This window comes from Phyllostomus discolor, chromosome 13, assembly GCF_004126475.2.
Source record: "Phyllostomus discolor isolate MPI-MPIP mPhyDis1 chromosome 13, mPhyDis1.pri.v3, whole genome shotgun sequence".
Classification (NCBI taxonomy): domain Eukaryota; kingdom Metazoa; phylum Chordata; class Mammalia; order Chiroptera; family Phyllostomidae; genus Phyllostomus; species Phyllostomus discolor.
Window position 1 is genome coordinate 61,834,975 of NC_040915.2, and position 14,611 is coordinate 61,849,585.

General features: G+C 53.2%; 1 protein-coding gene across 2 annotated transcripts; it reads right to left on the reverse strand.

The window, feature by feature from the left end:
* Positions 1-1,850: 1,850 nt before the first annotated feature.
* LRRC74B (leucine rich repeat containing 74B) lies at positions 1,851-13,742 on the reverse strand. 2 transcript variants are annotated; one of them, XM_036014249.1, is made up of 9 exons: positions 13,548-13,740; positions 13,122-13,264; positions 12,588-12,720; positions 11,484-11,690; positions 8,370-8,479; positions 7,295-7,410; positions 6,125-6,203; positions 4,298-4,393; positions 1,851-2,591 (listed from the first exon to the last, which is right to left on the reverse strand). In XM_036014249.1, exons 1-9 carry the CDS (start codon positions 13,699-13,701, stop codon positions 2,445-2,447), a joined length of 1,185 nt encoding a protein of 394 aa, XP_035870142.1. In that variant the 5' UTR covers positions 13,702-13,740; the 3' UTR covers positions 1,851-2,444. The 2 variants fall into 2 exon arrangements, with proteins under 2 accessions (XP_035870142.1, XP_035870143.1); XM_036014250.1 differs by lacking the exon at positions 6,125-6,203 and having other exon boundaries at positions 2,450-2,591; positions 13,548-13,742.
* Between the last annotated feature and the right edge of the window lie 869 nt (positions 13,743-14,611).

Below are 14,611 nucleotides of genomic sequence, written 5' to 3' on the forward strand. Positions count from 1 at the left end.
TTTCTTTTTCTTTTTTCTTTTAAATATATTTTATTGATTATGCTATTACAGTTGTCCCATTTCCCCCCTTCTCTCCCCTCCACCCTGTACCCCCCTCCCACCCACATTTCCCCCTTTAGTTCATGTCCATGTGTCATACTTATCAGTTCTTTAGTTTCTACATTTCCTGTACTATTCTTGCTCTCCCCCTATCTATTTTCAACCTACATTCTATGCTACTTATTCTCTATACCTTTTCCCCCTCTCTCCTCCTCCCACCCCCCTGCTGCTAACCCTCCATGTGCCCTCCATTTCTGTGGTTCTGTTCCTGTTCTAATTGTTTACTTAGTTTCTTTTGGTTTTGCTTTAGGTGTGGTTGTTAATATTTATGAGTTTGCTGTCCTTTTACTATACATGTCTTTTCTTTATCTTCTTTTCTTAGATAAGTCCCTTTAGCATTTCATAAAATAAGGGCTTGGTGATGATGAACTCCTTTAACTTGACCTTATCTGAGAAGCACTTTATCTGCCCTTCCATTCTGAATGAAAGCTTTGCTGGATAGAGCAATCTGGGACGTAGGTCCTTGTCTTTCATGACTTGGAATATTTCTTTCCAGCCCCTTCTTGCCTGTAAGGTCTCTTTGGAGAAATCAGCTGACAGTCTGATGGGAACTCCTTTGTAGGTGACTGTCCCCTTACCTCTTGCTGCTTCTAGGATTCTCTCCTTCGTTTTTACCTTGGCTAATGTAATTATGATGTGCCTTGGTGTGTTTCTTCTTGGATCCAACTTCTTTGGGGCTCTCTGAGCTTCTTGGATTTCTTGGAAGACTGTTCCCTTTGCCAGATTGGGGAAGTTCTCCTTTATTATTTGTTCAAATACGCGCTCAATCTGTTGCTTTTCCCCTTCTGATTCTGGTACCCCTATAATTCGGATATTGGAACGTTTAAAGGTGTCTTGGATGCTCTTAATCTTTTCCTCAATTTTTTGAATTCTTATTTCATCATGCTTTCCTGCTTGGTTGATTCTATCTTCCTTCTGGTCCACTGTATTGTTTTGAGACTCATATTCCTTCCTTTCACTATTGGCTCTCCTCTGCGTGTCTTCCTGCATCTGTTTTATGGTAATCTGCATTCTTTCATCTAAATTTCGTCCAAAATCAACCAGTTCCGTGAGCTTTCTGATCACCAGTGTTTTGAACTGCACATCTGATAGATTGGCTAATTCTTGGTCGCTCAAAAGGATGAGTCCTGGGGGACTGATCTGCTCTGTTGAAAACATTTTTTTTTTTCCCCTGTCTCTCCTTTGTTTTTCCGGTCTGGTTGCTCCTGTTACGGTGGGGGGCGGAGCCTTAGGTGCTCACCGGGGCTGGGCACCCCAGTCGCTAGATTGTGACGTTATATGTGGGGGTGGGGCGGGAGCGGGGCGGGAGAAAACAATGGCGGTAGTTCCGTTCCCCTGGACTCAGACCCTTGTCTGGGCTTCTGGGCCGCGAGTTCTGCCCTGGTCCACAATCGCTGCCCCTCTGGGTCTGCCAGCCGCAGCTTGCGTACTCAGGGATCACCGCTCCCTTCTTGCGCCCCCGGATGGCTTTTGCGCCGATTTCGCGCCAAACCTTCCCCCGACCTCCGCGTGCCGCCAACCTGAGCCAGCCCCGCGCCCGCCCGGCTCGTCTTCTCCTACCAGTCCGGATGAACGCGTCTACTTCAACTTCTTGGCTGCCCGACTTCCATTCAGATAAATCCTCTGCCGGATCTGGGTGTTATTCTGATAGTAAATTATTGTTGTAAATTATTGGTTTTCTAATCTTGGTTGTACGAGGAGGTACGGTGCATCCACCTATCCCTCCATCTTGCCGGAAGTCCTGGTTTTTCTATACTGATTTTCTCACTTAACATTAATTGTATGTCATTTCACAAATTGCTCACTGTACTTTGAATACTTGGTTCTCAATGTTTGCAGAATTCCAGATCTTAGTAACCAATCCCCTCGTATTTGGCACTTAAATGATTTCCAATTTCCATTATTACAAACAGCATTATTTCTGCAGAACAAATGAGTTGGATCGTAGGATCGATGGACACAGGCAGTTTCAAGGCTCTCGGTGCCTAATGATAAGCTGCCTTCCAAACAAGTTGTGACAGTTTGCATCATGGCCAGTTGAGTGCCAGTTGCACAGAACCTTGTGTTTTAATTATCTCCTGAACTAGTCACCAGAGCAGGAACCTGTTTGGGCATTTTTAGCCCTGCGCCCAGCTCAGTATGCAGCACATAGTACAACTTCATGTTCCATGAAGGAGTGAGTGCAGAGGAAGGCCCGGAGTAGTTCAGTGGTCAGGGATGGAGAGGAGGGTACAGGTGTCCGAGTCACTGTGAAGGTCAGTTCCATAGGACTCACCAGCTGGTTTACATGGGGACTCAGTGTAAACTCAAGTGGTAAGAAGGCATCGTGAGGTCACACTCCACTGTCATTTAGGGGCAGACGCTGGTCCGAAGACTGCCAGCAACTCTTTTCTGTACTCCACTCTGCCAGCATCCGTCTTTATGCAGAGCCCTGGGAGAATTACCTTCACTGAGCTAGCGAGGTCGTCAAACTCTTTGTTCACCTGGATATCCTGAGGAGAAGCCAATGATCATTTTCTGAGAACTTACACACACAAGTTCTTAAAGAAGCTCCTTAGGACAGCCTCTCTCCTGTGGGTGACAATGTCATTCCTCCCCAAACTATTAAAACCAAGAAAAGAAGCTGCTCCAGGGAGGCTTCTAGGGGCCTGCTCTATTTCCTGAGCTGGGGGCTGCTCATGTATGTGTGTTCTGTTTGTGAAAATTCACCAAGCTCTGCCCCTAATCTGTGTGCACTTTTCAGCATAAATGTTGTTTCTCAATTTAAAAAAAGAACAAAGGGGCTGGGGAGAGGAGAACGGACACCAGTGGAGTTTTCTCTGCACAGGCCTGTCCATGGGGTCTGTCATCTCATCCTGCCTGCACAGTGGCCCTGGGTGGGCGGTGTTAGCCCTCTTGCACGTGAAGATAAGACTGAGTTCTGGGAAGAGTTTTGTGAGAACTGTAAGGATGCAGAAATACTTCTTTTAAAGCTGAGGGTGAGCCCTGGCTGGCATAGCTCAGTGGGTTGAGTACGGGCTGCAAACCAAAGCATCGCAGGCTCGATTCCCAGTCAGGGCACATGCCTGGGTTGCAGGCCACGACCCCAAGCAACTGCACATTGATGTTTCTCTCTCTCTCTCTCTTTCTCCCTCCCTTCCCTCTCTAAAAATAAGTAAATAAAAACTTCAAAAAAATTAGACTCTGGTTTATACAAAAGAAAAAAAACTGAGGGTGAAATCCGAGTCCAATCAGACTAATGGTCACAGTTAAGGAAAAGGAAAATAGAAGACCGCGTCTAGATTAGTGTTGGTCTCTAATGCAGAATCCAAGACCCCATAAGCCTTGCTCAGCACTTGGTTCCAGGCCGGTCTGACTCCAAATCCTGTGGTATTTCCATTATGCTAAAAGCTTCTGCTAATAACCATACATTGTATCAAACAAATATATATCTATATTTTGTCAGGACAATTTCATGTATCATTCCATTTTTTTTAGAGTGATAGAATCCAGTCATAAGAGGAATTCTCAGAGCAGAGGGAACACGGTCGTGGCTCTGGCTTTGGAGCCGTAGAGGTCAGGCAGGTGGACAGAAAGAACCAGGATGTTGGAAACCAGTTGTCCGAGCCCGAAGGACTGGGACTGCAAACACACATCTCTGGCAAGACTATGGCTCAAGTCCACATGGACATAAATCAGGGTAGAACAAGCAGTGACTTGTGACTAGGCTTTTGCTAATAATTCATATTTGGGGATTCTCTCCTTAATGTTAACCGCCTTAGAAAAGGGTGACATTTGTTTTTACATTTAAAAGGCAAAATTGAATGAAGAGAAGTCCTGATTTCCCTCACAGCCACACGAGTGAATCTTCCAACACCATGATTCACTTGCAGGCAGTACAGGCTGGGTGGGCAAGGGGGCACCTCACAGGTGCTGAATCTGCCAATCCAGGTATCAGTGAACAGTGAGCATTGTCCCCCTGAGTCACTTATTCTCTCTCAGCCAATGAAGAGCCCAGGCAGGGCTCCGAGGGGAGACCACAGTGGTACCCCCAGTCAGGAGTGGGAGTGGAGCCAGAGTGGCCTGGGGTGGAACTCAGACTGGGCCGTGCCATGTATGTGTGCAGGCCTCTCTATTCCTCTAAGCCCCACTTTCTCCCTCTAAATACACCTCAGGGCTGTGGGGAGGCTCAGAGGTGAGGTTAATGAAAAGTTCTTACAGAGAAATCCAGCAGTTCCAGGGGAGACACTGGATTACCCCGGACAGACTTGAGGACACCCAGGCAGCCTTCGCTCCGCATGGGGTTCCTGGATACCTAAGAAACACACAGGCACATAAAGCTGAGAAAAGCTGGTCCCAGGGAGGCAGGGAGAGCAACACGAAAGGGAAGACTAGGGACTCCTCATCTCTGATGATGCGCCTCAGGACAGCCCCACTGTCTCAGCTCACAAATGTCTCCACCAGGCAGAATGCCCTGAGTGAGGCTGCAGGGCCAGGGAAGAGAGGAAGTAGAGACTGAGCACCCACCCAGCGCCTGGCTCTGCCGCACGCCGAAGATACAGACACCCAGATACACCCCTGCCCTTAAAGAGCCCACCAACTGGAGAAGAGGGTAAAGAAACATCACAAAGTGCAGTGTGATCAGTGCAATGAGAGAGTGTGGGCATGAACCAACTCTACCTGGGAGGTCAGGTTGGATGGGTGATCAAGCACCTGAGCTGAGCTTTATAGGTGAGGTGGATAGAGCAGGGTATTTCAGCAAGAAAAGCAGCAGGAGCAAAGAGAGATGCGAAATCACAGAGTCTGGAGAATTCCAAGGAGCCTGGGTGAGAGAGATGAATTTCAAGGCAGGAGGGAAAGGCAGGTGAGCAGAGCCCGTATCCTGATGACCCCCTGCCAGTGGCACAATACTAAGCTTGAATTTATCTGGTGGAGAGCCTTGGATGGGTTTAAAGCAGGGAGGGGCAGAGGCGTATTTCAGGTTTAGAAAGATCAACTGACAGCAAGTGGGAAGGAAGAGCCAGTGATGAGAAACTAGCTGGTCAACAAAACTTGAGGAAGAAAAGTGAAGAGGAGCAGGCAGCCCCGGCACTCCGCAGGAGGTGCCATGAAGGAGGGAAGGTGTGGGAAAGAGAGGGAGGGATAAGCACTGGGCCCCAGCTTCTGGCTGGGTGAGGAGGAGCCCTCCCTGTAACCCCACCACCACCACCACACACACCAAGAGGCAACCTTTGGAGTGAGATAATGTGTTCAGGTTGGACTCTTAGAATCCCACATGCCTATGGGACATCTGAGGGACCATCCAGCAGGTGGAAATTTGGAGCCAGAGCTGAAGAAAGAGGTCTGGGCTCCAGTGCAGGAGGCGGGCGGGTGGGGTGGGGTGGATGGTGGGAGAGGAGTGAGCCTCAGACTTCAGATGGGAGTGCTGCATGGGGCTCCTCTGCCAGCTGAGGGAGTTGAGGGTCAGGTGGGGCTGGATGTCCCCCCTGGAACTTGTGGCACTGTCCTCTGAGCACATGCTGTTGGCGCAGTGGTTCTCAGGGAGCCTCTCTACCCTCACTGCACCCTTGCTTCTCTGTCTTCTGCTTAGCTGCTCCCTTCGCACTGGCAACCCTGGAGGAGGGAACCCCTGCTGTGTGCACCGGGCCTCAGGCAGGTCTGAGAAGTAACTAGCAGTATTCCCCTCACTGATCTCAGGTTATAAAAAGGTCAGGGGAAGAGCACAGAAGAAGATGAAGGGGAAGCAAGGGTGTTTAGTCATCAGTGGCAGAGCAGCATTCTGGTGGGCTCAGAAGGAGAAAGGACAGCTGGGAGATGTGGCGATGCCAGTGAGAGGGGAGGATGGAGCAGGGAGGAGTCTGAAGCAGTGCGTGGGCCAGACCAGAAAGGGGTGAGTAAGTGACAAGGGGAAGTAGTGTTACAAGAGGAATCCAGGAGGCCTGTGTTCCCTGATGCCACTGGGGTGGTGACAGTTGGCAGGGGACGGATCTGTACAGACAGGCTCAGGCAGGTCTGCTGGGGCCTCCCCCATCAGGCTAGCACTCACAACAAGAATCCTCAGTGTCTGGTTGACCCGGAGGCCCAGGCCCAGGCTCAGGGCTCCCACCACAGAGATATGGTTGTTGCTGCAACAGAAAGACATGCGCATTGTGCTACCTTCTGAGTAGTTGTGCAGACCCAGATTGCCCCAGGGTCCCAGCTGGCACTGCTGGAGCATCCCCTGGGTAGCGCTTCAGTTCCAGTCTCCACCCATGCCCCAGGGACCCTGGGCAGGTCAGGGAGTAAAAGCTGGATAGTGACTCTCCTTCACTGGAGGCTCCCAGTGTTCAGGGAGATCACCCAGCTGACATGCCTGGAGATTGCACCCCGCCCCCCAAAACCCTGGCCACAGCTGTTGCCCCCTGGCCCTCAGAGCTCAGCAGATGTTCTATCCCAGCTGACCCCTGGCACCTATCCCCATAACAACATCTGTTTTGGAAAACCACCCAGCTCCCTTTCCACATCTTCTCCTCCTCCTCCTGCTGGACCCAAATTCCAGGCCTCAGCATAGTACTTGGCCACTTTGTCTCTGAAGCCAGTCCTATTTCTCTCTGACTTCTCGAATTTCAGCATCTCTCATGCAATTCTCTGGCCTTGGCTCCTGCAATAGGATGGAAAGGAGGGCAGAACTATAGCAGGCAGGCCCTGCTCACGCTGCAGCCCCTGGGAGGGGCTCAGCCATGGCAGTCCATGGGCAGGCCCATGTTGGGCCTCTGCCTCTCTCCATCCCTCTGCATCTGTGGCCCCTGCTCTGGTTACCTGCTGAGGGCTGAGTCTGCCTGGGTGTGGAAGAGCAGCTAACACACTGCAGGCCCCCCAGCAGCCACGTGCAGAGCAGAGCACACGTGTGTGCCCACTCCTTAGAGTCAGCTTCTCTTCTGACAGGGAGGAAAACTCACAGAGCACCCAGCCCACACCTGGCTCTGCTGGCTTTTACATACGTTTGTAATTGCTAGCCCCTGCCTGTGTGGTAGGAATTATAAGCCCAGCATATAAATGATGACCTTGAGTGAGAGGACAGAGCTGGGTTCTCCCCAGTTGTGGTCCAAGCCCCATCATAGACTGGGCCAGTTTGGGAATTAAAGTGGTGAACAGTAACAAGATCATGGAGCCCCTGGTCCCTGAAGTGGCGATGGGCTCACACACTGTGACATGAGACACACCCCATGCACCTCACCTCATGTGGAGTTCCTCCAACACATTGTTGGTCCTAAGTGCCTCCCCCACTGCAGAGGCTCCAGGATCTCCAAAGCCATTGTACGAGATGTCCAGGACTCTCAGGAAGATGTTTGCCTGGGATATGAAAGAGCAAAGCCATGGGACCACAAGTGACAGTGGAGAAAGGACCACAGCCTTTAAGCCCAGGGCACCAGGGGTGCAAAGAGCAGGGACTGAGCAGAAGGACAGAGGTTTCAGGGCAGAGTCTCGTGGCTTGGATGATGGTGACCAGTAGAGCTGAACAACCAGAAGCACAGCACAGAGGGTGGGTGTGGGTATGAACGTCCCTGAGATTGAGGGGTCTGCCTGTGGCAGCAGGCCCCACGGCTGCTCGGGGGCCTCTCAAGGGCAAGTACCACAAGGCGCAGAGCAGCTCAGGGGCCTGGAGCTGGGTGAAACCTGCCCAGGGGGCTGTGACGGGGAGAAGGGCGGGAGCTTGTAGGTGTGCTGGGAAGACAGGCCTGTCACCTTGTGGGCCAGGGCCCCAGCTCAGCCTCTGTTGGAGGGCAAGGCAGTGACTGCCATTCCCTGAGGAGAACCCAAAAAAGGTACCTGGCACAGGGGACATTACAGGTGTTCTGTGCCACCTTTTCAGAGGCTGGAACCACCCATTCCTGAGGCCCACAAACCACAACTATGGGAGCAGGTGGCTCATTACACTGTGTGCTGGGATCCAAGGGCACAAGCGTGGCTCTCAAGGAAGCACTTGTGCGTGCCCCATAGTGAGCATGTGTCACCAGTCTGCGCACTGTCCCCTCCCAGCAGAGTGTCTGTGATGTCTGGGGAAGGTGTGCCACATTCAGCTGGAGAGCCCTCAGTAAGTGACTTGAGATTGGCACAGTGTATAGAAGTCATTAAATGGGGCTGGAAAATTAAAGACACCTAACAAAATATTTCTTGAGCTCTGCTTAAAAGATCCAAGGCTCATTTCTGAAGAGCTGCAGTGATGGGGAGCTAGCCCTTGGGAGACTTGGCTTCAAGGGGCGGGCTGGAGGGGCTGGCGGTGGGGTGGGGTGGGGGTGCAAACCTCATACCCCCAGTCCTCTGGCAAAAGAGACAGCTCCTGGGCCTCGAAGGTGATTCCAGCTTATGTTAAGCTCGGTGAGTCCTGTGTTTTCTGCCAAGGCTGGTCCCAGCGTCTCCCCTTCCGAAACACCAAGACAGACATTCTTATTCACTCTGTGCATTCTTTCAAAGAACAATACTGATGTTTGCGGTGTGACAGGGTCTCTGCTGGGCATGAGGGTCACAGAGTTGAGCCCAACGTGGGCTTTCCCTGCTTCCAAGGATTTCATATTTAGCGGGGGAGATATAAGCACAAATGAATGGGATGTAAGCTATTATAACTACAGACTGGAAACATGGGAACAGAGTGGAGATAATCCTGTTTGGGGAGTGGTCAGGAAAGTGGGGTCAGAGGAGATAAGCTTGAAGACTAAGGGACTCACCATACATGTCTGCACACAAAGGGCAGACAAGGGAGTGTGCAGAGGCACAGGGAGCACAGGGCACTTGGGGAAACACAAGCCAGTCTGGCTCTGGGGACAGGGACAGGGGAAGCCTGTGAAATGAGGAGTGGTAGGCCGTTGAGAGATGGCAAGAGGGCTTGAATACCAGGCCAAGGGTCTTGGGCACTGCTCTATTATTGGTGAGGAAGCAGGGAGGTCTTTAATAAGTAAAAAGTCTGGCTCAGTTGGTTGGGCATTGTTCCGCAAAGCGAGGGGTCTCCAGTTCCATTCTCGGTCAGGGCACATGCTCGGGTTGCAGGTTCAGTCCCTGGTTGGGGCATGTAGGAGAGGCAACTGATTGATGTCTCTCCCTCACATTGGTGTTTCTATCCTTCTCTTTGTCCCTCCCTTCCCCTCTCTAAAAATAAATAAGTAAAATCTTTAAAAAACAAAAAAGAAGTGGAGCGCTGGATTCCTCAGTGGGTGTAGGGGATGGACTGGGGTGGGTGGGGGCAGAGATATGAGGCTAGGGAACTAGTTGAAAGGCTTGTGCCATAGCCTAGGCAGGAGGTGGCAAGATGCACACAACTGTTGTGAAGAGGAGGCAGTTGTGGTAGAATAAGGAAATGGTGGGGGGAAGCATGTGGGGTGAGAGACCCTAGAGATATTCAGTATGTAGAATGAGCAGAAGCCCTAGCCACCCACACACCCCGCTCTTCACTGTCATCACTCCACCAGTCTGACCTCTTCCAGGTCACAAAGGTGCCAGCACCAATGCACTCCTGGCTGTCCCCCTGCGTGGAACCATTGAGGCCCCTCTTCACCTGGCTAGCAGCTCTTCATCCTTCTAATCTGGGCTCTTGCCATCAGGAAGCCTTTCCTGCCCAGCTCAGCTGGGCTACCTTGGGGCTCGTGTCCACTGCTTTCATCCTTCCAGGCTCTGGCCATTAGACTTCTCTCTGCCTGGTGTGTTGCCCCCCCTCAGCCTGGTCCCCTGGTCCCAGCACCTAGCATAGGTCTAGTAAGGCTGGCCTGAAGAAATGCACAGAGGAAAAGCAGATGAACTGAGCAGAGCACTCAGCCAGAACACTGGCCTGCAGACACTTTTAGCACCTTGGAGAGCTCCTGCAAAGCCACAAGGCAGCCCTGCACTGCCGCCCTGAGAACAGGATTCTAGACTCTGCCCAGCACTGGGTCTGACTCCCACAGGTTCTCTCTCAGATATGGTACTTTCCTCTTTCCAGACACTTCCAGGGCTGGGAGGAGATGGCGGTGGCCCCTCACTTTGTAGCAAGGCCCTACTTTGCTAAACAGCTGGGGGTAAGAAGTTTCTTCCGCATCCATGCATGAATTAACCTGTTGTGGTTTTAATGCTTCATCTTTGTGGTCCCTGCAGCCAACCTGTGAAGTCAGTGCTACCATTACCGTGGGTCGGGTGGGGAGACTGAGACCCAACTCCTTCACCCCTTAAGGGAGTCAGGCCCACCCATGGATCCTTACTTGCGGAAACAAAATGGCCCACTATGTCTGCCCTTTTCCAGGCTGAGGACTCCCAACTCCATAATTTGTGCAGCCTTCGCAGGGCCTTAGCTTCCAGCCCCCTCCATCCTGTCTGCCTCTCTGGCGCTTGCCCTCTGACAGTGCAGGCCCAGAGGAACGCCTATGCTTTGTTGAAAGTCCAAAATGAGTTTCTCTTTTAATTTCACTGGCTTCTCACAATAATTATCTTTGAAGGCAAACTGGCTCTCTGGCAGTTAAATTCTAGGGCTAATTCTCACAGGCCAGGGCTGGTGCCACAACATTCACTCCAGGCAGCTTGAGACAGAGCAGCAATTTCCAAACTTTCTGGATCAGACAAATCTCCTTAGGCATCTGGTAAAATTCAGATGCATGCACACCCCCTGCCCAAGAATCTGGTCCAGTGGGTGCCCAGGAATCTGTATTCCTAACCCAGGGTCTCAGGTAATTTTTATAATTGATTGGGGGGTTGAGGGCAGGCAAAGCAGATAGCCCATGCAAAGGCCCTGGGGCATGAGAGTAAGTAGTAAGATCAAGGAATCCCACTGACGTCTTCCACAGCACTTAGAGTAAAATCTGCGTGCCTTTGCCATGATTTGTAGCTCTGCAGCCCCCTGTTGCTTCTCCACCCCGAGGCCTCACCACTCTCCCCTGACTCACGAGCCAGTCACTCTGTTGTCTGTCAGTCTGGGAGATAGGCCTGCACGTTCTCTGTCCTTCTGCTTGAAATGCTCTCCATCTGATCTTGCCATGGCTGATTCCCGCCCACCCTGCCCATCTCAGTTTAAATGTCATCCCTGTACAGAGGCCACCCCAGCCACCCCTCTAGTGGGTGGTCCCAATTCTTCTCCAGAATCATGCCTTTGGCTTTTTGAAGCATCAAGAATTATGGAAAATTATGTTGTTAATATGTGTTCCTTAAGGCCAGGGGCTTTGTTTTGTTCATGGCGAGATCCTCAGTGGCCAAATCAGCTCCCAACACATGTAGCAGCAGGCATGGAGGAATTCATGGAGTGGATTAAGAGGCTCTCTGTGGAAGGAGTGGGAAACGGGCAGGTCGAAGTGGGACCTGGGGAGCAGCAGCCAGAGCACGGATGCCCAGATTGGTCCTGCCAACCCCCACCCACCTCTCCCTGGGAAGATGAGCTCAAGTGCCCCACAGTGGCCCTGGCCAGATACTACCTGCTTGGTCATCTAGCTGGTTATAGCTCAGGTCAAGGGACTTCAGGCCTGTGTGGGCCAGCAGGAGTTCAGCAAGGTACTGGGCTGCCTGCTCCTCCAGGCTGTTCCCTGCCAGCTGGACCTTCTGTATGGCTGGGTTTGCCATGAGGGCAGCACAGATGACCTGGGCTCCCACCGCTCCCAGCTGGTTCTCCGACAAGTCCACATCTGGGCATCAGCACCAATCCTCAGTCAGTGGGATTCAAAACCATGTACCATCTTCCTCCACCCTTCTTCACCCCCCCAAGCCTCCAGCAGAAGGGGCTTTGTAGCTGTACTGTCCTGGGGTACATGGTAACTCTGACACCCATCAGCTGGGTATCCTCAGGTCCCAGGCAGCTCCCCTGTTGCTCATCCCCACCCCATATGTCCAGTAACATATGCCAAGGGGCTAAAACCACCTACTTCCTGTTGCTATGGAGAATGCTCGTGGTGGAGATGTAGCTACCCTATAGATCGTTGGTGACTGGCAGCAATACAGCACACCCACAGAAGCCCTCACTGCCACATTTCTGGGACTGGCAATAACAGTCTAGGTGGCCATGCTCAGGGCACTTATGTGGGCCACACACAGTTTTGATGATGCTCACTCACCACATCCTTAAGGGCTAAGTGGTATTGTTGGGCCATTTCCCAGATTGACAACTGAGGCCTAGCAAAGTCTGGCTCCTTGCCCAGGCTTACCCCACTCTTTGGTGGCAGAGGTGGCATTTGAATCCAGCCCCACCGAACACCCACCCAGCCCTCCCTCCTCTCGCTCTGCCCAGCCCCCACCTGTGTGTCAAAGGACCCTCCAACTTGCATTCAGTCATTGGGAGGCCACCATGTGAAGAGTGGGCTGGCCAGGGGAGGAGGTGAGTGGGTGGGGTGGGCTGGTCAGGATAGGAGTGGCATCCAGTGTTGGGTGCACCACAGAGGGCCTAACTCTACCCTCGGGATGAGGCCCCGCCCCAGCAACCCCAGCTGGCCCCAGGTGAGAGAAGGTCTGGCTGTGTGTAAGAGGGGCACACCCCTTAGGAAAGGGAAGACCCAAGTCTGCCCACCTGCCCGAGGCTCAGCACCTACCACAGATGCTGCTGCTTTTTCTCAGGGCACGTGCTAGGGCCGCCACACCGGCCCCACAGAGCCCGTTGTCCCGGAGGTCCAGACGCTTGATATAGGGATTGGAGGTTAGTGCAGAAGCCAGAGCCTGGGCCCCCTGGAACAGAGAGGGTCCCGAAAGGCCTGGTCCTGCCTAGGGCTGAAGGCCCCCAGCACTGATAGCTACTACTCTGGCTCATGGTTTCAGAGCTCAGCCCACTTGGTGCCTTCCAGGTGGAAGTCCCTCCCTTTCCCACATGACCAGGGGTCACCTGCTTCTCATTCTAGGCTCCTCCCAGCTCTCACCTCCTGGAGCCTCTCCTGGCCCTATAGCATGTTAGGTGTCCCCTGTAGACTCCCCAGCCCTGTACTGAGCTCGATCATAGCCCTGATGTGGGAGTGGGATAGGCCTGGCACAGAGCAAGGCCAGGGCGTGTGTGGGAAGGACTCAGGAAGAAGACCACACCCATGGCTGCCTCCTCCCAGGTCCTCTCCCTCCAAGCGCAGCCCCAGGGGTACCTGGGGCCCCAGACCACGGTACCGCAGGTTCAGCTCTGGGGCTCTCCCTTGGCGCAGAAAGCAGGAGGCGGGCACGGCGCTGTAGGCCTGGCACGACCTCAGGTACAGCGTGTCTGTGACCAGTTCTCCAAGACTGCGGATGCCTGATAGAAGACAGGGAGGAAAATGTGGATCTCTATTCAGGCACAGCCAGCCAACCTTCCGAGGGCTGCCCCGTCTTCTCTCACTACCCAGCATTTTAACATCACTCTAGAAGTATGTCCTAATGGTGGGACTTCTGATGCTCCCAGGAGCATTGCAGAGACGGCAGGGGTCTGGAGATGCTGCCACCGCTCCGCTGGAGATGCTGCCACTGCCCCACGGAGGGGACAGAGGCCTCTGTCCACTCAGCCCCAGCCTGGTCCCTCTACCACTGCCCGGTGGCACCTTCTGTCTCCAGGTAGGAGTCCGAATCTGTGTCCGAACCCTCCTCGGCCTCCAGGACCCCTGTAAGACTCCCAGCGCCAGCCGCCACCGCCTCTTTCTCGGGCTCTTCATTATCCTCTGACTTCCCGCAGGGACTTGTTTTGGTTACGCTCATTCTGCAATTGCGGGCACAAAGGCTGGGACTGCGCTCCACTGCCCCTGGAGCCCAGCCAGGGAATTTGGGCGGACCCTCCGACTTCAACCACCAATCGCATGTGGTGTGCAGTGAACAGGCGCTCGCTGCTGCAAATAGAGATGACGCAGTTGCCCCGACAACTTGGTGTTGATGGTTGCTGCAGAAACCTCCGCCTGTCTGCCTGACCTTGAGTCGGATCCTAGCTATGCCGATAAGAACTCGAGCCCCCCCCCCCCCGCCGCCCCCCCCCGCAGGCCCGATGCCGGGCACTTTGCGGGCCCTTGTTCTCCCGCATTTCATGCAGTTCAAGCATCGCCCACCTTCCCACGAACTGGGGAAGATGCCCGACTCCAGGCTTTTACTCCTAGCGCTTGGGCGGTATTGGCAGCCAGCTATGTGCCGGCATCACGCTGGAGGGCTTGGGGCACCTCGTGGAGCCTGGCCACCCTCCTCTCTGGGGCTGGAGTCACGCTCTCTGTGGGTTTCACTTCTCACTCACACTCTAGCGTCTATATGCAGCTTCCTCCACCAGGAACATCCATTCCTCCCCAGCTTTGTTGAACTTCAGCATCTTCAAGTGTGAGTTCTTTCTGAAGATTTCCTTGGCCCTTCCTGTGGACTCCTACAGCCCCAGACCGTCCTCTCACAGCACCTATAACACCTATCATCCCCTCGTCACCCAAAGAAGTGAGGCCAGAGGGCAGCAGACAGGGGCTGCTCCTCTCTGTGGGCCCAGGGTTCCCCCAGAGAAAGACTGGAGAGGGTGAAAGGTCCAGAGTGGCTAGGGAATGGGACTGAACCCAGGGCGGGGGGGTGGGGGATGTGGGGTGGAGGCTGGATTCTGGCCCAAGTGGATTCTGTCCCTTTAATAGCTGCTGGCCTGGTCCTC

Coding starts and splice junctions, on each gene's coding strand:
- LRRC74B (XM_036014249.1), bottom strand. CDS start 13,701: ATGAGCGTAACCAAAACAAGTCCCTGCGGGAAGTCAGAGGATAATGAA. Junction 7,411..8,369: donor CTTTTGCCAGAGGACTGGGG/GTATGAGGTTTG, acceptor TTCATATCCCAG/GCAAACATCTTCCTGAGAGT. Junction 4,394..6,124: donor AGACACTGAGGATTCTTGTT/GTGAGTGCTAGC, acceptor TGTGTTTCTTAG/GTATCCAGGAACCCCATGCG.